Source organism: Mastigoproctus giganteus, chromosome 2 (genome assembly GCF_048544385.1).
Source record: "Mastigoproctus giganteus isolate SK-2022 chromosome 2, ASM4854438v1, whole genome shotgun sequence".
Lineage (NCBI taxonomy): Eukaryota > Metazoa > Arthropoda > Arachnida > Uropygi > Thelyphonidae > Mastigoproctus > Mastigoproctus giganteus.
The window spans coordinates 25767074-25790813 of NC_143576.1; the positions used below are offsets into that span (position 1 = coordinate 25767074).

Consider the following 23740-nt stretch of genomic DNA (forward strand, 5'->3'; position numbering starts at 1 on the left):
AAAATTATGCGAATGCTTACTGCAGATAATTTATAAATTGCATTTAAATCGGTAGGAATAACAGTTAACATTACTCATTCTATATTGAAATCGAAAGAATTTATAAACAAGTCATTAGAGTCTAACTTGGGATTTCTAAAATCAATACCCAATTCAGCATATTATTGGTGTCAACGTAAACGAGATGTGTTTGCCCTGATTCATCAATTAGGAAAATGTACAATGTTCTTGAGGTTGAGTGTGTTGAACCAGCATGGCCCTTATTACTATGTATGTTATACAAATTCAGATATAAACGAGAAATTACAACTAACGAAGTTATGGATCTGCTTTACACGGAATGACAGGGTCATTCTGTGTAAAATGCATTAATAAACGAAGACCCCGTAATGTGTGCCATATACTTTAATAAAATTGTTGAGAGTATATTCAAAATTTTAAAATCGAAAACCTATAGTCCTTTTGAGAAAAATTATGTTGTGAATTTCTTTAAACGCATTGAATTTCAACATCGAGGAAGTCCACATGCACATATATTATTAGATGAACAATGCACACTCTGCACCATTAGAAGAAAAAGGTGAGATGGACGAAGCAATCCAAATATTAGATGCATTATGTTCTATAGAGAAAACTTCAAATTATTCAAATTTACAGTAAAATCAACATACATTTACCTATTATAAAAATAATAATGCGAATGTTGATTTGAAGCCCTTTGTGGCCAATGTCACAAACTCGTATTTTGATACCGATGGCCATAGATGACAATCAAAGATCAGCTTATCGCAAAAAGTATCGTAAATTGCACGACATTAGAATTGGATAATCATGTTAATTTCGAAGAATTTCTTAAATCAAATCAATGCCAATCAAAAAAAGAATATCTAAATATTTTGAGGGCTGGTATCAAATGACTACTGTATTTCTTAAATGCAAAATAGAAGAGAAATTTATGAATAATTACAATCCTTGGATTTTAGGAGTGCTCAAGTCTAATTCGAATTTACAGTTTATCAAAGAAGAATATTCATGTGCAGCATATGTAGTTGAATATGTGACTAAAACTAACAGAGGAATAAGCAACCTGCAACGGAAAATTATAAAGCTACAAGAAGAATATCCTGATCTGGATATAACTGATCTAACACAAGCATTAAGTGTAGAAGTATTGAATTTTGTGGAGATGTGTTCCCAAGAGGCAGCTTGTTATTTACTACGATACCCAATGTTGTGTTTTCAAGAGTGATTGAATATGCCAATGGTATGAACACACGAGCATCAGATATTATCTAAATCAAAAGCTGAATGGATGAACAAGTTGATAGTGAATCTTTGGATATATGGAAAGATAGTATTTTTGATAAATGTGAAAAAAGGGGCGAAACATTAAAAGATATAACTCTTGCACAATTTACTGCTCATTATCAAAAAGAAAATGGGGGATGGGTGAAAAGACAATTTCCTAAAATAATTTTGTATTGGAATTATAATACAACATGACTTCATGAACATATATGCGAAATGGTAACTTTACACATACCATTTATCAATGAGGAGAAAGAAAATAAATATTTTGAACTTTATGAAATCAACAGAGATAATTACCTTGAGAAGAAAAGAGTTCGAATCTGATACTGATATTGAAAAGACTAGCAATTTGTAGGCAACTTTGTATTGAACTTGATGAAAATAGACTGGCGGGGAAAAAAATGAATTTCTTAAACCAAAAGAAATTGATGATGATTTCTTTATCTACAAGAAAACTATTTACGAGGAGATGAGAATGGCGATGATGGATAAATTATCATCTGTCGTTAGGAAGCAAGAGAATATCTTATCTCTGAAGAATACTGTCGTTTGATGAGTAGTACTAATAAAGAACAACGGCATTATTATTTGAAGCTATCTGTCTTCAAATTGATAATCAGATACATGAACCGATACAAGTATTGCACATTTACTCTTAAATTATTGATGGAAACGTATAATTTCTTTTGTAATGTATCACATATTCACAATGCATATGTTACTTGTGCCTCCCCGGGCAATGCTGCTGTGGCAATCGATGCAACAGTTCATTCTGCTTTCTGTATATGTCTATCAAATAATCAATAATCTTCAACTTAGTAATGAAATTCTTTAACAATATAAAATTGCATTTCAACATGTACATACTATTATAATCAATGAAGTTAGTATGATTAGTGCAGAATTATTATCGATTACAGATGTGAGTTTAAAGCAGATAATTGGTTTTCATTTTATATATATATATATATATATATATATATATAGAATATTAAGGATAATAGAAAATTATTAGAAAAAGTAAATCAATCCAATAATAATACCATCAGGGACCTAAGAAAACGCAAAAAAAAAAATATCGCTTTTACCGACAATCTAGATGACTTCAACTGGGGCCAACCACCCAGAATGAAGGCAAAAAACGACAAGAGGTTCTCTGTTTCTGTGATGATCAATATATGCTAAGTAATTTAAATCTAAACCAAATATAAACCAGTATAGGCCAAATATAAATCGAATGATAATAAAAGTTAAGAAAATTTAGAAATATTAGAATCAAAGGTAAGAAATATAAGTAAAATGTAAATTTAAGCATATATTAATCATCATTGACCCGACAGAGAACGTAATTTAATGATTAAAATAAGATTAAATATATAATACATACTACATATTGACCGTATCTAGGACATAATGTAATAGTCGTCAAAATAATATGTGGTGCCCCCAGATTGATTTACTTTTTCTAATAATGTTCTATTATCCTTAATATTCTATATATATATATATATATATATATATATACGTATGTATATAATGAAACCAGTCATCTGCTTTAAACACATATCCGTAATCAATAATAGTTCTGCTAATCATACTAACTTCATTGATTATAATAGTATGTACATGTTGAAATGCAATTTTATATTGTTAAAGAATTTCATTACTAAGTTGAAGATTATTGATTATTTGAGAGACATATACAGAAAGCAGAATGCACTGTTGTACCATCGATTGCCACAGCGGCATTGCCCGGGGAGGCACAAGTAACATATGCATTGTGAATATGTGATACATTACAAAAGCGATTATACGTTTCCATCAATAATTTAAGAGGAAATGTCTTTCCACAGCCAGCAGGTCCAGTGAGCAATACTTGTATCGGTTCATGTATCTCATTATCAATTTGACGACAGAAAACTTCAAATAATAATGCCGTATAGAAAAACCAATGATTACGTCTTTACATCTTCTCACCTTATGCACATTATATTAGACATTGTTAAATTCAGAATTAATATTTTGAATGTTAGCAAGCAGCCGGAAAACTCTGTCCTCATCTTATACTTTCAAAATAAAATGATGGATGATTTAGATATACATAAAACTATTAATTTACGTAATGACTTGCTGCCTATTAATAACTTACATATTAATATCAGATTTAGATATTCTAACCATTTAGTCTTAAAGCGTGTAACTATAAAACAATAGCTACAAACCTTCACAATATTAACATCGGACAGGATACATGTGTTTGCCACAAACCTTCATTTCATAGCATTAGCATTAGTAGAGGCATTTGATGCAAGAAAGCAAGCTTATGCAGCATCAGCCAAAAAAAAAATAAAGTAAAATAAATAAATAAAAAATAACCACTTCCACTTCACCCCTCTGTTCATTCGAAATACCTGTCCAGCTGAGCCTTAAACTTATTTAGGCTATCAACTTCCACGACAAGGGATGGAAGTCTGTTCCACCTACCAACCACCCGCTGGCTAAAGGCAAATTTCCGCACATCTGTCCTACATCTGTCTTTCCTCAATTTGAACTTATGCCCTCTCAGGTGATTATTCTGAGCAAGAGGAAGAATCCCATCAGCATTGAGCATGCTCAAACCATTCAAGGCTTTGTACACCTCTATCAGATCACCTCGCTGGTGCCTAGTCTCCAGACACTGTAATTCACAAAACTTAAGCATTTCTTCGTAAGAGCACCCCTTTGTTCCATTCACTAATCTTGTTGCTCTTCTCTGTACTCGTTCCAGCAGCTCTACATTCTTCTTGAAATGAGGCCTCCAGGCCTGTATACAGTACTCTAGGTGTGGCCTGACCATTGCCTTATACAAGGGAATAATCACCTCCTTATCCCTGCTAGAAAAGTTTCTATATATCATTGACAATACACCATGAGCTACTCTTGCAGCCCGTCTGCACTGCTCAGAGAACTTCATATCTGCCTGCACAACAACCCCCAGGTCCCTTTCATTCTCTACCACTGTCAGTGTAGTACTACAGAGTTGGTACGTTGCTCTGGGGTTGCTGTTTCCTATATGTAGTACTTTACATTTGTCAATGTTAAACTTCATTTGCCACCTCTCAGCCCATCTGCTCAACTTTTCCAGATCCTGTTGCAGCAGCATTGTGTCATTAGTGTCCTTGACAACCCTGCCGACCTTCATATCGTCTGCAAACGTGGACATTAAGCTTGATTTACCATCATCAATATCATTTATAAATACAGAGAACAATAGAGGACCCAATACTGAACTCTGAGCGACTCCAATATTAACATTAGTCCACGATGAGCAGTGTCCATTGATTACCACTCTCTGTCTTCTCCCCCCCTTAACCACCCCTTTATCCATAGCAGCAATTTGCCTCCAATGCCACACTGCTCCAATTTGTGCAACAGTCTTCCATGTGGAACAGTATCAAAAGCCTTTCTAAGATCCAAGTATATAATATCAAAGTTATTCCCTGAATCCAGTTCTTTTGTGACTGCATCATAGTATCCAATCAAATTGGTCAGGCAACACTTCCCCTTAACAAAACCATTCTGTGTCTGAGCTATAACTGAAGTCTTGTCTAGATGATCCTGCAGTGCTTCTTTAACCAGTGCCTCCATTAATATTCCGGGAACAGAAGTTAAACTCACAGGTCTATAATTACTAGTGTCAGCCTTTGATCCTCCCTTGTGAATTGGGGTCACATTTGCACATCTCCAGTCCATGGGTATTAGCATTAGTAGAGCCATATGATGCAAGAAAGCAAGCTTATTCAGCATCAGCCAAAAAAAAAAAAAAAAAAACACACACCACTCTCATTTCACCCCTCCGTTCGTTCGAAATACCTGTCCAGTTGAGCTTTAAATTTGTTTAGGCTATCAACTTCAACAGCAAGTGATGGAAGTCGGTTCCACCAACCAACCACCCGCTGGCCAAATGCAAATTTCCGCACATCTATCCGACATCCGTCCTTCCTCAATTTGAATTTATGCCCTCTGAGGTGATTATTCTGAGCAAGATGAAGAATCCCATTGGCATTGAGCATGCTCAAACCATTCAAAGCCTTATACACCTCTATCAGATCACCTCGCCGGTGCCTAGTCTCCAGACTCTGTAATTTGCAAAACTTAAGCCTTTCTTCGTAAGAGCAACCCTTTGTTCCATTCACTAATCTTGTTGCCCTTCTCTGTACCCGTTCCAGCAGCTCTACATCCTTCTTGAAATGAGGCCTCCAGACCTGTATACAGTACTCAAGATGTGGCCTACCCATTGCCTTATACAAGGGAATAATCACCTCCTTATCCCTGCTAGAAAAATTCCTGTATATCATTGACAAGACACCATGAGCTACTCTTGCAGCTCGTCTGCACTGCTCAGAGAACTTCATATCTGCCTGCACAATTACCCCTAGGTCCTTTTCATTCTCCACCACTGTCAGTGTAGTACCGCAGAGTTGATACGTTGCTCTGGGGTTACTGTTTCCCATATGTAGTACTTTACATTTGTCAATGTTAAACTTCATTTGCCACCTCTCAGCCCATCTGTTCAACCTTTCCAGATCCTGTTGCAGCAGCATAGCGTCAGTAGTGTCCTTAACAACCCTGCCAACCTTTGTATCATCTGCAAACTTGGACATTAAACTTGATATCCCATCATCAATATCATTCATAAACACCGAAAACAACAACGGACCCAACACTGAACCCTGAGGAACTCCACTAATAACATTAGTCCACGTTGAGCAGTGTCCATTGATTACCACTCTCTGTCTTCTGCCACTCAACCATCCCCTTATCCATAGCAGCAATTTGCCTCCAATGCCACACTGCTCCAATTTGTGCAGCAGTCTTCCATGTGCAACAGTATCAAAAGCCTTTCTAAGATCCAAATATATAATATCAAAGTTATTCCCTGCATCCAGTTCTTTTGTGACTACATCATAGTATCCAATCAAATTGGTCAGGCAAGACCTGCCCTTAACAAAACCATGCTGCGTCTGCCAGGGGTACCTTCCCCTGAGTCCAAGGAAGCTCTCATAATTATGGCTAAGAGTTTGCTTACTTCCTTTGCTGCCTCCTTTAATATAACTGGATCGATCCCATCTACCCCAGGTGCTTTTCTTGTGTTTATCTTCAACAATTTCTCCTCCACTTTACTCTCAGTTATTACAACATTCTTTAGCTTACTGCTACAGTTGAATACACCTCTGGCATTCCCCTCGCTGAATAACTCCTCATGTGTGAATGTCGATGCAAAATATTCATTTAGTTTGTTAGCTACCTGAGCAGGGTCATCAACAGTTGACCCATCAATATCAAGTGGACCAATCTGATTCATCCCCTTCCTTCTAGAGTTTACATAAGTAAAGAACTCTTTGCTGTTTTTCTTCGCATCCCTTGCCAAGGATCTCTCATAATCTGCCTTCGCCTGCCTAACCTCCTTTGTAACTTGGTTACAAATCAACTTGTATCTATCATAGGCTTCTGTGTCACATGTTAATTTGTATGTATCCCATGCATTTTTCTTCTCTGCCATATGCCTCATTAGTTCATCTGACATCCATTTAGGCCTAAACCTTGAACAATATTTCTTAGTTGGTATGTAAAGCCTAGTAGCTTGCAAGATAAGTTCTTTGAATGCTTCCCATTTTGAATTTGCTGTTGGTAACATCATCAGTTTATCCCACTGTATAGAATTTAAATACTGTCTCAGACCATCGTAGTCGCCTGTACGAAAGCAATACCCCTTCCCTTTACCCCTAATGGTAGTTACCTCTTTGAGTAACTCCCAATTCAGAACACTGTGATCACTGCCACCTAGTGGTTCATTTATCTGCAGATTCTTAATGCATGAAGATTCACTACTGATAATCAAATCAAGAGTATTACTCCCTCTAGTTGCCTCCCGAACATGCTGATGTAGAAAACAATCATCCAATAAATCCACAAAAGCCTTGCTAGTGAGTGAGTGACCAGCCCCCAAATTCCAGTCAATATCTGGGAAATTAAAATCCCCCATTATAAGACTCTCTGATTTACTGGCCCACTGTATTTCTTTGTACAGTTTCTTATTATACTCTTCAGAATCATTAGGCCTATAGCACACTCCTACTCTCAATTTTGATCTCCCAATGCTTATGTCACACCAAACTGACTCGACACTGCACTGTCCAGTGATGTCGACTGGCTTCACTTCCTTGGATTTTATGTGTTTCTTAACTAATAGTATAACCCCTCCTCCCTTCCTATCCTGTCTATCCTTTCTGTAGACGTTGTACTCCCCAAATTCCAGTTCTGCATTCCTTATATCTGTGTGACACCACGTCTCTGAAATCCCAACAATATCTGCCTTTGATGTTTTGAGCAATAACTCAAATTCATCAAATTTATTTACTAAACTCCTAGCATTGGTGTATATGCAAGTATACATGCACCTGCTCTTCCTCTTAGCCACCCTAACACAACCCATGTGTTTACTTGTACCCCCATGATTGCCAGCAGTTCCTGTAATATCCTGCATCTTATTTTCCAGGCTGCTGCTCATTCCAATAGAAGCAGTGCAAGAACCGCTTTCTCCTCTGCCAGTGGCTACTGTTAATATATTAGTCCTTGTATCCCCCCAATCTAGCAGTTTTCCGACCCACCTAACACTGCCTCGATAGCAGCAGCAAACATTCTTGCACCCTTTCTATTTAAGTGTATCCCATCCCTGTAGAAGCAGTCTCTCCTGTTAACAAGTACAGACCAGGCTGTGGATCCTAACCATAATCACATAATAACTGGCAATTGAGATATAATCCCATATCTCAAACTTAGAGTTATTTTATCACTGGGTTTTAAATTTCGACCTAATCTACCTATTAATAAATCTAACTTTAAAAAATTGTTATATCTAGATTTACTAAAATACTGCATAAGATCAGCATACAAACATAACATACCGGTTGAGGCATACCACATGTGGTTATTTACAATGCTTAATATCATATCTAAAAAATATAATCAATTGAAATTCATACAGGATAATCTATATAATACCAAATTAATAAATAGGCAGCTCAAAGATATATATGAACATTTTGTAATTACTCCCGTTGACAAAGCTGCTTGCAATTATGCAATCATATGTAAATCATATTATATAGAAATTATAAAAAATGAACTGCAGTCTAGCCATGTATATAAACAGATAACATCTTCCTCTAATATAATAATCAAAAAATTAATTGCATTGCATAAAAAATTAAAGTTAAAGTATAATAACCTAAAATATCCATTTATGTATTGCATACCCAAATTTCATAAATCACCCATTGCTTTTAGATTCATAACATCATGTAGAGATAGTTATGTTAAATTTCCCGGAAAAACGTTAGAAAAGTTACTTAAAATTATATTAAATACTTAAATAAAACTATTATAATAAATAATAACTTACCGATTATAAATGCTATAAAAAATAACAATATTCAATCAAATACAAACATTTGACTTTAACAGTCTATTTACGAGCATTAATCTTGATAATTTAAAAGTCGTTCTCCAGAAACTATATTTAGAAAATAAAAATGCTATAAAAGTTGATTTAACCTATTGGGATTCTCTAATAAAATTATGCATCTTTAATAATTATGTATATGACAGAACGTCGTTATACTTACAAGTGACTGGCACCCCTATGGGAAGTCCAGCATCAAGCATAATCGCAAACCCCTATCTATATTATACAGAAAGAGAATTCCAAGATAACCTACTTATATACAGATACGTAGATGATATATGTGTTTTTAATTGTCCACATTTTGTCCAGGATTACAGTAAATTATATCCAGTAGAACTTGTATTGGAAAAAACTAATAGTTCCGATACTATAGCAAATTACTTGGATCTTCATGTAGAAATATTCCATAATAATAATATAGACGTAAACGTATGTAATAAGAGAGATGCATTTAATTTTAACATAGTCAGCCTTATAAACTGGAGATCTAATATATCAAAATCAGTGCATGCTAATATAATTTTATCGCAATGTCTAAGGATTGCTTATATCTGCAATAGTAATAAAAATTGGTCACCGGGCTTAACAGCGTTGTACGGCAAGTTGATTAATAATAATTTCCTTATCACTTACCTGAAATATCACTTCAGGAAAGCAATAAGCATAATTAATTTCAAAAATTTGTTTTCTGAACCTATTGTTTCAATATAATTTTCAATATAATTGTCATATTTAGTGCCATGTATATATGTACAAAGGATACACTTTGCATTTTTGGTATCTTACGGCGTAGAAAACTTGTACCCACCGGCTTGCAAATTACAGTGTATCATTTTTTTTTTTTTTTTTTATATACATATAGTTAAATTCATTTAAATTTACTTAAGTTCACGCTGAGATAAAATGCAAATTCAGCTCAGGGTCCTACTATAGGAATGGGTTTGCGATCCTGGGCATACCCGAGCCACAACTTATATCTTGTAATGTCTTTAAACTGTCCTACACTCTTTATTTTTATTTCTCCGAAATTATTAGGGCAATCCGAGGACGTAGGAGAAACTATTTCTTATCTATACCACTATTTTTCGCCTTTGTGGAGTTCAGGTTCTATTATTCCTACTCCTTTAGTTTTTCTTCTTACTATCTGCATGTTTCTCTTTGTGTTAATTTAAATATTTATTTATTTTTACCGTATCCATCACATAAGGGCACCACATATTATTTTTACGATTATTACATTATGTCCTAGATACGGTCAATATGTAGTATGTATTATATATTTAATCTTATTTTAATCATTAAATTACATTCTCTGTCGGGTCAATGATGATTAATATATGCTTACATTTATATTTTACTTATATTTCTTACCTTTGATTCTAATATTTCTAAATTTTCTTAACTTTTATCATCATTCGATTTATATTTGGCCTATACTGGTTTATATTTGGTTTAGATTTAAATTACTTAGCATATATTGATCATCACAGAAAGAGAGAACCTTTTGTCGTTTTTTGCCCTCATTCTAGGTGATTGGCCCCAGTTGAAGTCATCTAGATTGTCGGTAAAAAGCGATAATAATATTTTTTTTTTTTTTGCGTTTTCTTAGGTCCCTGATGGTATTATTATTGGATTGATTTACTTTTTCTAATAATTTTCTATTATCCTTAATATTCTATAGACATTATGGGTGTATTGCATGATTGCTTGCAACTGCATTGACCCATAAATATTAGTTATTGTCTTTTTTTTTTATCACTAATATAATTATAAATATATATATATATATATATATATAAATAAATGCTTGAAGAACTCATTGATTGTCTTTAAATTATGGCATTCACTACAATTTCATGAATTAGTACAAGTTGTTTGACAGTCTGATAGTACATTTTATAAAATTCTTACAAAAATAGGCAATGGAGAAGCGTTATTACCAGATGAACTTAAAATTATAGAGTCGAGATTTGTTGCTAAAGAAGATGCTACTAATTTATGTCCTCAAGGGATTCAACTATTTTTAAGAAATAGTGATGTAAATGCCTATAATACAAATGCTTTAGTTGCAGATGAAACCCATGAAGTGGTTGCACAAGATTTATACCAAGGATATCATTCTGAAGAACAATTAGCAAGTATGCGAAATAAAATTCATTAAATGTCAGTGACTGAAACTGCAGGACTTTCATACATTCTACCATTATTGAAAGGAAAACCAAATACTACAAATATAGATGTGTTCGATGGATTAGTAAATGGTGCAATCGGTACTTTAGTATATTTCAAATTTGAGGACAACGAAACAGTTAAACGAGTATGGATGAAATTTCCTGAGTCAAAAATAGGACCTAACCTTCAATCTCGTTATAAACCATATGCAAAAGATAAACATTTACCTAGTCAATCTGTACCTATTATAAAATGATCAGCTATGATTGCATTCAAGAACAATAGGAAATTAACATGTAGACGTACACAATTTCCTTTAGTATCTGCTTGTGCTTTGACTATACATAAATGTCAAGAAGGGACTTTGACAAAGTTGTATATAATTATGAGAAAGATCATCAACAGCAACTTGTATATGTGGCGTTGTCTCGAGTGACCTCATTGCAAAGTTTATACAGGGTGTCTCAAAAATATTGGTACAAACGTTTAGAGGAAGTAGGTAACATCTAAAGGAATGTGAATCGCATAGGAACCCATAACTGGAAACGTCATGGGAAAGTAGTAGTAGCAGTGGCACAAGAAGCAGAAATGACACAAGACAGTAATTAGTGGCAAACATTTATTTGACATAATATTAACAATGGAGTACGAGATGGATGCATTTCGTGATGTTACAACAGATGCTCGAAGGTTCCACCATGAGACATGATGCATGCGTGACACCGACGCAGCATGGATTGGCGGACACGGTCGAACACACCTGGAGTTTCTTTGACAACAGCAGTAGTGCAGACAAGTCTCTTGTGCCACAGGCGATTCATAAACGATAGATTTGAGGGCCCCCACAGAAAGAAATCAAGGCTCGATAAATCAGGTGAGCAGGGGGGCCAGGCAATGGGTCCACCACGGCCAATCCATCGACACCCAAAACGCCTGTTCAAATGGTCACGAACACACCTTCCATAATGGGCAGGCGCCCCGTCATGTTGAAACCAAATGTTGCGGCTCACATTTGCTGGAACATTGTCAAGTAACCCTGGTAGAACTTGTCCAAGAAAGATCCGATATTTAGCGGAGTTCATGTGGGATGGTAACAGGTATGGGCCGACTAAGTAGTCACCGACCATACCTTCCCACACATTTATTGCGAAGCGATGTTGTGCCGCATGGGGGGGGGGGCACACACACACTACGTGGGCCCTCTACTAATCCATACACTAGGTGTATGTCTGCCAGCTCACAGTTCGTATATATTGATGCATGCTCTTCGTGCGGCGACTACTGCTTGAATGAGTAAACCAGAAATTTTCTCTCTCGTGAACTGATGAACAGCGCCGTGTACCGACTTACAGTGACGTTTCCGGTTATGGGTTCCTATGCGATTCACATTCCTTTAGATGTTACCTACCTCCCTGTGCGTTATGGCTACAGAAGCCGATGCACCAACAGCTAACAAAAAAAAAATACCTACCTCCCCTAAACTTTTGTACCAATATTTTTGAGACACCCTGTATATTACAAATCCCAATGACGATTTCACATTTCACCATGACAAAGCTACTAGTAATATAGAACTTCGTGCTGAACTAGATTGCTTGAAAAATAATAAGCTACTGTCTCTACAGCATGAACTGCAAGATTTCATACAAAATGGTATATCTATATTGTCAATTAACATACAAAGTTTACGGGCCCATGTTTGAGATATCGAAACATACACAATCTTACAGCAATTTAAAATATTGAGATTAAGTGAAATGTGGTTGGATAATGATGAACATGTATTACTTAAACCATTCCAATGTGTTACTCAATTTAAAAGGTAGGATGTTCGTAGTGGTGGTGTTGCAATATATCCATGTGAAGGTGCAGCTATCATGAGTACACCACATATCTTTGCACAACGTAATAGCAGTAATGCGACAGCAGTATCAGATGAAATTGGAGACATTTCTTGATCTTTATGCAAATTCAATAGTGAATCTATTTTCATCGTTGCCATATACATCACTCCAGGGATGTCATTAGGTATAATTCAAAATTTCATAAACAAGAATTTGATGCCATATTCCATTGAAGGTGCAAAATTATTGGAAGAGCCACTGGATCGTATACCTATAGTTCTCACTGGTGATTTCAATCTAGAATTAAATTCTGAGGCTGTAAAGAAGTTTTGTAAATTTATGAAAGATGTCTTCAATTTAGATATTAAGTCAAATACTTGAGTAAATACTGCACGTAATCGAACGACAATTGATGGAGTATTAAAATCCCGAGTATTAAAAATTTGGGAATTAAAATCATTTGAGTGTCAAAATTATATATCTCATTTCAGTTACCATAGACCAATAATTTTAGAGTTATTATAATATATTTTATAAGAATTATTTTATTGTACTGAAATTATTTTTTAAATAAAAATAATGCAGCAATATATATATTTTTTATTTTACTGTACCAGTTTCATAATGTTTGATTTTACTGTGCCAGTTTCATAATGTTTTATTTTACTGTGCCAGTTTCATAATGAGTTCCTACCGTAAAGATGTTTTTAAAGGCTACTGCTATGATATTATCAGTGACACTATTAGTCTCAGAGTAGAGCGGCAGCAACTCATTATGTATCTGGTATATAATTTCAATTTTTTTTTTTTTCCTAGTTATTGGGACTGTTTGGATCTAATTATGTGAATTTGTCTCTTTTATACCATTAAACTAATTAAATATTTCTTGTGGCAAGGTGTTTTTTATTAAACTTTTCATGTGGAGAACATTACTTCCATGTAATGTCCTTCTCAAGCATAATTAGAGTAACATACGTTTATTCTGAAGTATATTGAACTGCAATTTTACAATATGACATTATTCATTTTATTTTATTTTTCCTTCTAGAACTGCCCATCCTGTTACCTTTCTTCAGTTTTCCCCTGATGGTACTCTTTTTGCTTCGGCAGGCAAAGCAGATAGATTAGTGAAAATATGGTATCCTAGCAGAAAAGGTAAAATTTGGCATTCAGGAATAATTTAACTATTAAAGGACACTGTTAAATTTAATGTATTGTTAGCATATATTATATAGCTCTTTAATAATTAAATTTTTGGTTCAATTATATATAATGTTTAGAGCTCCCTTAGTAAAATTAGGTAATCTTTACACCTTAGTTAGCCATTGATAACTTTGATTACAGTCTCCCTATCACATTTTTATTTGGTACTCCTTACTTTTTTTTTAGTGAAAATTATATAAATTGTTATATATAATTGTATAAATATATTATATAAAGAGGAAATTGCAGAAATTATAGAAGATAAAAGAAATGCCTTTAAGAAATACTTATCAATAAAATCAGCTGATGATAAAAGTGAATATAACAGGAAAAGGAATAGAGAGAGCTGGTATAACTTTGTCTCAAACTTAGAGAGACCTAACAAAACTAAACCAAACCAGGTTACAGTCAGTCCTCGTATAACACGTGTTTACACTACATGAATTCGATCATGCACGATTTATAAATAGGGGAAAGATATCTTATATAACACGAACCGAATTCGCTTATGCACAATTCGCCTTTGTGTTTATAAGAAATGGCAGTCGAACGCAGAATCACTCCAACTGAACGCAATATGATAGGTATGAAGAGAAGATTCTGAAACTGTATTTATGTTTTTTATATCAGTGAAACACATTTCACCATAACGTAAAAACAAACACAATTCCAGCTATCGGTATAATCGCAAATGCAATTAGATCGAGTTTACTACCAGTTTATAACAGATTCCACTGGCAGGAACGCAACTGGGAATTGTTTTTATTGCTTTATGGTAGTAACCCCTAGAAATGTGCTTTAGTAAAATGTGAGGTGCTAATAGTGTATCTTTGCCTTTACGGTGTTGTTTATTCAGTTGCTACACGTGCGCAGCTTTGTTTATATGTATCAAACATACCTCCTCATTTTGTAATTGTACTTTATTCCCTAAAAATGAGTGAAATACTTAAAAGGTGTGAAAAGGAAGCGTCCTGGTGAAGACACTGCAGATTCAGAGAGAAAAAGAAAAGCAATATTGATAAACAGAGGCGGACTGGGTCAAAAATTCTTACCTGGGAAAATTTATAGTGGCTTCATACTATGGTTTATGGCCAAAATCACGCTGGCCTCCGGCCCACCAGGGTTTCCCCCGGTAAGGCTTATGGCCAGTCCGCCTCTGTCGATAGAGAAAAAATATGAAATTGTGAAATGCTTTGAGCAAAATGAAAGACCATGTGATAAATCCATTAGATCAAGACACAAAGAATTGGAAGGGATGGAACAACTGTCATCTGATAGAAAACCCAAGAAAATTACAAGTTTGCTTACGATAGAAGCAAAAGCATTAGCAATATTTTATTACATAATAGTCATAATAAAATACGTAAGTATTTTATTACGATTATTTATTGTGTGTGGTAATGTTTTGGTTACAAATGTGTGTTCAATCTTGGGTGGTCGGCACCTAACCCTATTTTTCCCATAGGGCCTGTTGTTTATATTGCACGATTTTGCATTGCACGAGGGTTTCTAGGAAATGTTGGAGTCACTCGAATATTCAGCTGCTATGACATCATTATCAACTCCTAAAAATTTGTCAAGAACAATTTCTCCACTTATCAAACCTTCTTGGACCTCTTCCAAAAATTGCTCAATGTCTTGTAGTAGTTCATCACTCTCATCACTCTTAATTAGTGTTTTAGCAAAACCTGCTTTTCTGAAACAATTCTTAATCGTTGTTACTCCACGCTTTCACCAACTCTGATAGTGCATATCAGAGTGCACATCTGCAAATTTCTAAGTTGGTTAGTTTCTATTCTCAGTATAATTTTTTTTTTTTTTCAGTATGTGTCTTCAGTAGAACATTTTCAAATTCTTGATAATGCCTTGGTCCATTTGCTGCAGTTCAGATGATGTATCCAGAGGAAAGAAAACAAGCTTCATTCTTTTAAGTTTCAAACTTATCAAGTGAAGGTGGGTAAAGCAGTTGTCGATAGTAAACATGATTTTTCTGTTTTCTTTCATCATTTTTCTATCAAAAGTTGAAATCCACTTATCAGAAATTTCACTTGTCATCCAAGATTTTTTTGTTGTAGTTGTAGTTCAACTCTAACGACATTACTCCTTCGAAACATTGGCATTGTTTACTTTTGCCTATTACCAAAAGCTTCAGTTTTTCATTTCCAACCATATTTGCATTAGCCAAGACTGTAATTCTCTCCTTACTATTTTTACCACCTACATATTTATCCACTTTAAAAGTCAGTGTCTTGTTTGGCAAACATTTTAAAAAATAGACTTGTTTCATCAACATTGAATATATCTTTGGGCTCATAGTTCTCTATAATTTTTTTCAAAACTGTTTCTTTCTAATCTTTTTCAATTACAACCAACTCCACTTTCACCAGAAATAACTTTTTTGAGTAAACCATGGTGCTTTTTAAATTTGTCCAGCCAACCAGAACTGGCTTTATGCCCAAGAAAAGATGCATATTCCATAGCCTTTTCTTTTATTAATGGCCCTGATATTGGCATGTTTTGTTCTCGAATCACTTCACCCATTTAAAAACGGCTTCATCTACATTTTCAAACTATTTGAGGAAATGGATTCCTCTAACAGTTTGAAAATCAGAACAGTTTTTTTTTAGAATGGTTAACACTGCTGGCAGGAATACCAAATTTTAAAGCAATTTCTCATTTTTTTAACACCCCAATCTACACCATTAAGCTCTTCCACTTTTTCACGTTACACTCAAGAATTTCCACTTAGACACTGTAAGGTTGCTTAAGGTTGCTTAAGTGTAAGCAACCTTACACTGTAAGGTTGCTTACACTTAAGTGGTCCCTAAAACAAAACTGTTTTAGGGACCACTTGTACTTACCATGTAAACAGACAGGTGAAATTTAGTGTAAATGTGGTTGACTTGTTCCTTCGAAACAACAGATGAATTTGTGGGATTAGGGAAAATCACTCTCTCTTTAGATGCCTACAGTAGAAAACAGGTTGACCAGACTCAAATATCCACGTCAGAAATATGCCTTAATCTTTTCCAGTGGCTGTTGACACAGATAGCAGTTGACCAGCACTACTTCTTGGTACAGTAGTGTATAGGTGGTATACAGGGTGTCTCAAAAATATTGGTACAAATGTTTAGGGGAGGTAGGTAACATCTAAAGGAATGTGAATCGCATAGGAACCCATAACCGGAAACGTCACCGTAAGTTGGTACAAGGCACTGTTCATCAGTTCGCGAGAGGGAAAATTTCTGGTTTACTCATTCAAGCAGTAGTCACCGCACGAAGAGCATGCATCAATATACAAACTGTGAGCTGGCAGACATGCACCTAGTGTATGGATTAGCAGAGGGCCCACACGGTGTGTGCCACCATGCGGCACAACATCGCTTCGCAATAAACGTGTGGGCAGGTATGGTCGGTGACTGCTTAGGCGGCCCATACCTGTTACCATCCCACATGAACTCTGCTAAATATCGGATCTTTCTTGGACAAGTTCTACCAGGGTTACTTGACAATGTTCCAGCAAATGTGAGATGCAACATTTGGTTTCAACATGACGGGGCGCCTGCCTATTATGGAAGGTGTGTCATGACCATTTGAACAGGTGTTTTGGGTGTCGATGGATTGGCCAGGGTGGACCCGTTGCCTGGCCCCCATGCTCACCTGATTTATCGAGCCTTGATTTCTTTCTGTGGGGGGGGGGTCCTCAAATCTATTGTGTATGAATCGCCTGTGGAGACTAAAAACGTGGCGAGACTCGTCTGCGCCGCTGCTACTGTCAAAGAAACTCCAGGTGTGTCCGCCAATCCATGCTGCATCGGTATCACACATGCATCGCGTCTCATGGTGGAACCTTCGAGCATCTGTTGTAACATCATGAAATGCATCCAGCTCATGATGTTACAACAGATGCTCGAAGGTTGTAACATCGTGAAATGCATCCATCTCGTACTCCATTGTTAATATTATGTCAAATAAATGTTTGCCACTAATTACTGTCTTGTGTCATTACTGTCTTGTGTCATTTCTGCTTCTTGTGCCTCTGCTACTCCTTTCCTGTGACGTTTCCGGTTATGGGTTCCTATGCGATTCACATTCCTTTAGATGTTACCTACCTTACCTAAATGTTTGTAACAATATTTTTGAGACAACCTGTATATGTATGTGTGTATATATATATATATATATATATATATATATATGTGTTTGTATATGTATATTATGAAACAACAGGGATTACAGTTATTTTAGATATAGGAAGCTTCTTTTCCAACCAACTCTCCTGGTCCAATGCGCTAATAATTGGTTTATATATATAAGTATTAGTATATATATAATTAGTATATATATATATATATAAGTATCAGTATATATTATAAGTATCAGTATATATTATAAGTATCAGTATATATTATAAGTATATATATATATATATATGTATGTATGTATATGTGTATATCCATATATGTATACAAATATATATATATATATGTATATTTGAATAATGTTTAAAATAGCCGGAAACTGAATCTTTCGTAAAAAAAAAGAATGTACAGCAAATATCAGAAGCAGCAAAAAGCATATTCCTCTACATTATGCTTGAAATATAACCATAGAAATAAATTAGAATAGGAATTAAAAATAAAAAATAATGCCAGCAGTATGGCAAGATAAGAGTAAAAATAACCGAAATTAAACATAACGATAAACCAACAAGGAGGGAAGAGAGGAGTAACAAGAGTAAAAATGTTGCAGCGGAAACTCTAAAATAATTTAGAACATCTAAATGTGAGGATAATAAAATAATAATTAATTAAATTTTGAAAGCCAATTAGATAGAAATTTAACGGCACCCCCTCTGATGGGCACCAGGTCCAAATTTATGTGAAATATCACTAACAGAGATGTAAACCACTACAATAAAATAAAACAAAAATAAACCAAAAATAGACTGACCATTACGCCCCATCTCAACAGAGGACCACAAGGCCAATAATGGTCAGGGTATTTCGCTGCATTTCGCTCTTATCTTGCCATACTGCTGGCATTATTTTTATTTTTAAATGCCATTTGAATGCCATTGATGTATGCCATACATAAATGCCATTGAGTATGTATACTCAATGGCATTTATGTGTGTATGTATGTGGCCTATTTGTAGTGGCTCCAGAACCTGGGTCCATATCTGCAAATTGTCTCTGTGTTGATTATAGAATCTTTGTAAACAGGACCTTTGTAAACAGGACCTCGGCCTTTTGGCTAAGATCAAAGTGTATAGATTGTATAGGTTTTACTTCTTTTTAGCCATTGTTGACCCACTGCTGGTCAAAGGGGTCTCCCAAAACCTTCAGTCTTTTTTTTTTTATCCCATGCCGTGCGTGCATGGTTGTCCAGTTTCCTTCTGCAGGGTTTTGTGGGCACCACTAAATTGGGGAATGTTTTAGCTCTTAATTCTTGGAATTAATCCCTTTAGCTCTTAAAAGCTAAAAGGATTCATTCTTAATCTTTTTAGCACTTAATTCATGCTTTCTACAGCATCAGCCCTATTGCATACCCAGGTCTCTTGAAATCAGTTTGTTATATGGAAATTTTCTTCATTAATCAGAAACTATTTTCAATGTAATGACCAAGGGGAAATCAAAAACGTTTGCTGCATAGAAAAATTCGCTATATGGAAGTTCATTAAAGAGAGGTCCGACTGTATTTGCAAAAATAACAAAAGACAAATTAGATTGGTACTATAGTGATAAAATTGTAGAAAAACAAAATGGATTTAGGAAAGGTAGATCTTGTGCAGATGGGCTTTTTACTCTGAAATTACTAATTGAAAAACACAAGAGTTCAATAGACAAACACATTTAGCATTTGTCGAATATAAGAAGGCCTTTGACTATGTGGAAATTAATTTTTAGAAATACTAGCTGATGCTGAAACTCACAACGAAATAGTAGTTGCAATCTATAATATATATGGAGAGAATTCAATTGCAGTTAAATTGGTAACAGAAATATCAAATTGAAAACCAATAAGTTGTGGTGTCTGACAAAGTTGTCCCTTATCGCTTCTACTTTTCAACATATACACTAATGAGCCAAAACATTATGACCAGCGAATCATTAGGCAAATCAAAGCAACTGCAGGTGAGCTAAGGTGCGGGTCGGGACATGCATGATACCTGATGCTGAGCTCCATTAATCAGTGTTACTCTTGTTCTTCAGATGGGAAAGGCATCTGAAGCGAGTTCGACAAAGGCCATTGGGAAAGGCTAGTGTGTCACAACACATAGTACATCGAACCCTGCTGAAAATGGGGCTGCGTAGCCTCAGGCCTCTCTGAGTGCCCATGCTAACCACAGTTCACTGGTGACAGCGCCTACAATGGGCACACGAGCATCAAAACTGAACCTTGAGTGATTGGAAGAAGGTCGTCTAGTCCGATGAATCACATTTCCTGTTGCACCATGTGGATAGCCGGGTACGTGTGCATTGTTTACCTGGGGAAGTGATGGCGCCTGAATGCACCATGGGACGAAAACAAGCCGGTGGCAGTGGTGTCATGTGGCGATGTTCTTCTGGGATACTCTGGGTCCAGTCATCCATGTTCTGGGCACTCTGACGTCTACCACCTACCTAAACATCATTGCTGACCAGGTACACCCTTTCATGGCAACAGTCTTCCCCTCTGGCAGTGCTGTCGTTCAGCAGGATAATGTGCCATGCCACACCAACCGGATTGTTCGAGACTGGTTCGCAGAACATAAGGAAGACTTCCAGGTATTGCTCTGATCTCCAAATTCTTCAGGCATCAATCCCATCAAGCATCTGTGGTTTGTGTTTGAACAGCAACTCTGATCTGCAGCGTCTCAACCACGGACCTTACAGGAGTTAAAGGATCTACTGGTTACGTGTTAGTATCAGATACCACAAGACACATTTAGAAATCTTGTAGTGTCCATACCTCGTTGGGTACGAGCTGCTTTGGCTGCATGCAGAGGACCAACACCATATTAGGTAGGTGGTCATAATGTTTTGCCTCATCGGTGTTGTCAATGCCATTGTCAGACACTGGAGATTACAATCCATGGTATTACATTACAAAGTGGGTAATCACTTTGATAATTTACTGTATGCCAATGACCAAGTGCTCCTAGCCAATAATGAAGATGATTTATACAATACTCAATATACAATCTAAATACAATTAGATAGCACAAAAAATTGAACATGGAAATATCAACTGCAAAAACAAAAATCATGGCTTTTCAAGGAAAGGAACCCATCCAAAGCAAAATTTGTATTTATAATACAATTCTTTAACATGTAAATTGCATTAAATATCTTGGCTAAAGCCTGAAATGAAACAGAAAACAATAATAGGGAATAAAATTAACAGAGAACTTAGAATAATCAGTCAAGTTTCTAATCTAACAAAAGTGCAGAGACATATCAGAATAAAAGTCTACAAGGTACTAGCCAGACCACTACTCATATGTGGAAGTGAAGCCTGGACTATCAAAAAAATAAGATTAATGCTGAATCACTTCAGCCGAAATGAAATTTATGAGAAAAACTACAGGATTTATGTTGTTAGACCATATAAAAAAACAACATATTAGAGCAAATAGAAATGACACCTATAACTGAATACATCCAACATTATGGACAGAAATGGCTACACGTGAAAACAATGGATAAAACCATGATACGTCATCAGATTATCAAATACATCCCTAGAGGAAGAAGAATGCTAGAAGGCCAACCAAGAGATGGTTGGAGATGGCTACTACTTGTTTTTAATATTTATTAATATTAATAAATATTAAAAACAAGAAGCAGCCCAGAAATGTACCCTGACAAACTCCCCTAAAACTTTAGTCCAAGAAGAGCAGTGCCTGTTAATAACCACCCTCTGTCTTCTGCCACTCAACCATCCCTGTATTAATATTAAAAATAGGATGACAATAATTATATAAATCCTATACAGCTCATTCTGCTGTAATGTGCCATCTTAAAATGTGCATTTCAAGTTAATTGCATATTTATTTGGCACCTTGTACACCAAGGATTATATAAATGGAACCCAAATGCCACCTTAATACAATACTATTTCTCACTACTGTAATTTTAGTTCATTATTATTCATAAGCATGTGTTGTGTTCTTATTCATATACATATCCTTATTACCCATATTATAACCAATGAATGCAAAAAAATAATAATAAATAAATAAATAAATTTTACTTAGTCTATTCGAGGCCTTTTTGCAGTCATTGCTATCATTAACCAGCCTGCCAATCTTTGTATCATCAGCAGAATTAGATATTAAACTTGACATGCATTTATCATTATTATTAATAAATATTAAAAACAAGAAGCAGCCCAGAAATGTACCCTGACAAACTCCCCTAAAACTTTAGTCCAAGAAGAGCAGTGCCTGTTAATAACCACCCTCTGTCTTCTGTCTCAACCATCCCTGTATTAATATTAAAAAAAAAAAAGGTAAAGTGCAGCCATTATCAACCCACTGCAGGATGGAAGCTTCCTCAACAATTCATGCTTGAGGGAAATGGACCTTAGTCTGCCACGCTGGTCCAGTGCGGGTTGGCAGATCGACCGTATTCGGCAGTCAGGGGCTTGAACCCCGGTCTACTCAAAGAGTGTGTAGTACTGCACTCCTGCTCCTGACCACTTGGCTACGGAGGCCGTGTATTAGTATTAGCAATGGCCAAATGTTGCAAGGAAGCCTATGGCTTATGTTGCACCAGCCAAAAATATAATAAAAATAAAAAATAAATTAAAATAACAAAAAAAAAAATAATAAATAAATAATAAGATAAAATAATAATAAGAAGAAAATTTTAAAAATAATAATAATTAATAAGAGAAAAGAAAATAGACAACCTATACATTTTCCTCCTCCCGTAGGTAATTATCCAGCTGACCTTTAAATTTCCCCAAACGTTCAGCCTCTACCAACCATGTAGGTAACTTATTCCAGTAATTTATAACTTGATGGCTAAAATAAAACTTCCTGTAATCCAGTCTAAATATCTCCCCCCATAACTTGAAATTATGGCCCCTTCTAGAATCATTTATAACCATGAAAATTTTGTTCTCATTCATATTACTTTTTCCTCTCAGAGCTTCAATCAAGTCTTCTCTAAGGTGCCTAGTTTCCAAGCTGTGCAACCTACACGTTCAAAGTCTGCTCAATGGATGCCCTTTTGCTGATCTCACCAGGCCAGTGACCCATCTTTGGACCCTTTCAACAAGCACAATGTCTTTTTTTAGGTGCAGTCTCCATACTTGAACACAGTATTCCAAGTGTAGTCTAACAATAGCCTTATATAATGGGATTATGATGTCCTTATCTCTACTAGCAATTGTTCAATAAATCATCTATAGGACACCATGGGCCTTCCTTGCAACCAGTCTACAGTGCTCGGAGAACTTCATGTCTGATCATAATGTAACATCCAAGTCCCTTTCCTCCACTACTGGTTTTAGTTCAGCTCTGCCAAGTGTATAAGTTATTTTGGGGTGACTCTTCCCCAGGTGTAATGCCTTATACTTTGCTGAATTAAAGCATAGATTTCATTTTTCTGACTATCCCTGAAGTCTATCTAGGTCACTTTGAAGAAACTCTGCTTGGTGGTGATAATTAACTACTATACCAATCTTTACATCATCTTCAAATTTAGACATA

At 35.5% G+C, this 23740-nt stretch overlaps 1 protein-coding gene across 3 annotated transcripts in view; it reads left to right on the forward strand.

Moving 5' to 3' along the window:
• Rbcn-3A (rabconnectin-3 alpha) overlaps positions 1-23740 on the forward strand; it is a 980796-nt gene that overhangs the window by 160973 nt on the left and 796083 nt on the right. For all 3 annotated transcript variants that reach the window (XR_016547873.1, XM_090388469.1, XM_090388476.1), the window contains exon 7: positions 13883-13989. Coding sequence is in view for 2 of the 3 variants with exons in the window: in XM_090388469.1 (XP_090244595.1) it covers positions 13883-13989 (107 nt within the window). In the remaining variant the exon portion in view is untranslated. The remainder of the gene's footprint in view (positions 1-13882; positions 13990-23740) is intronic.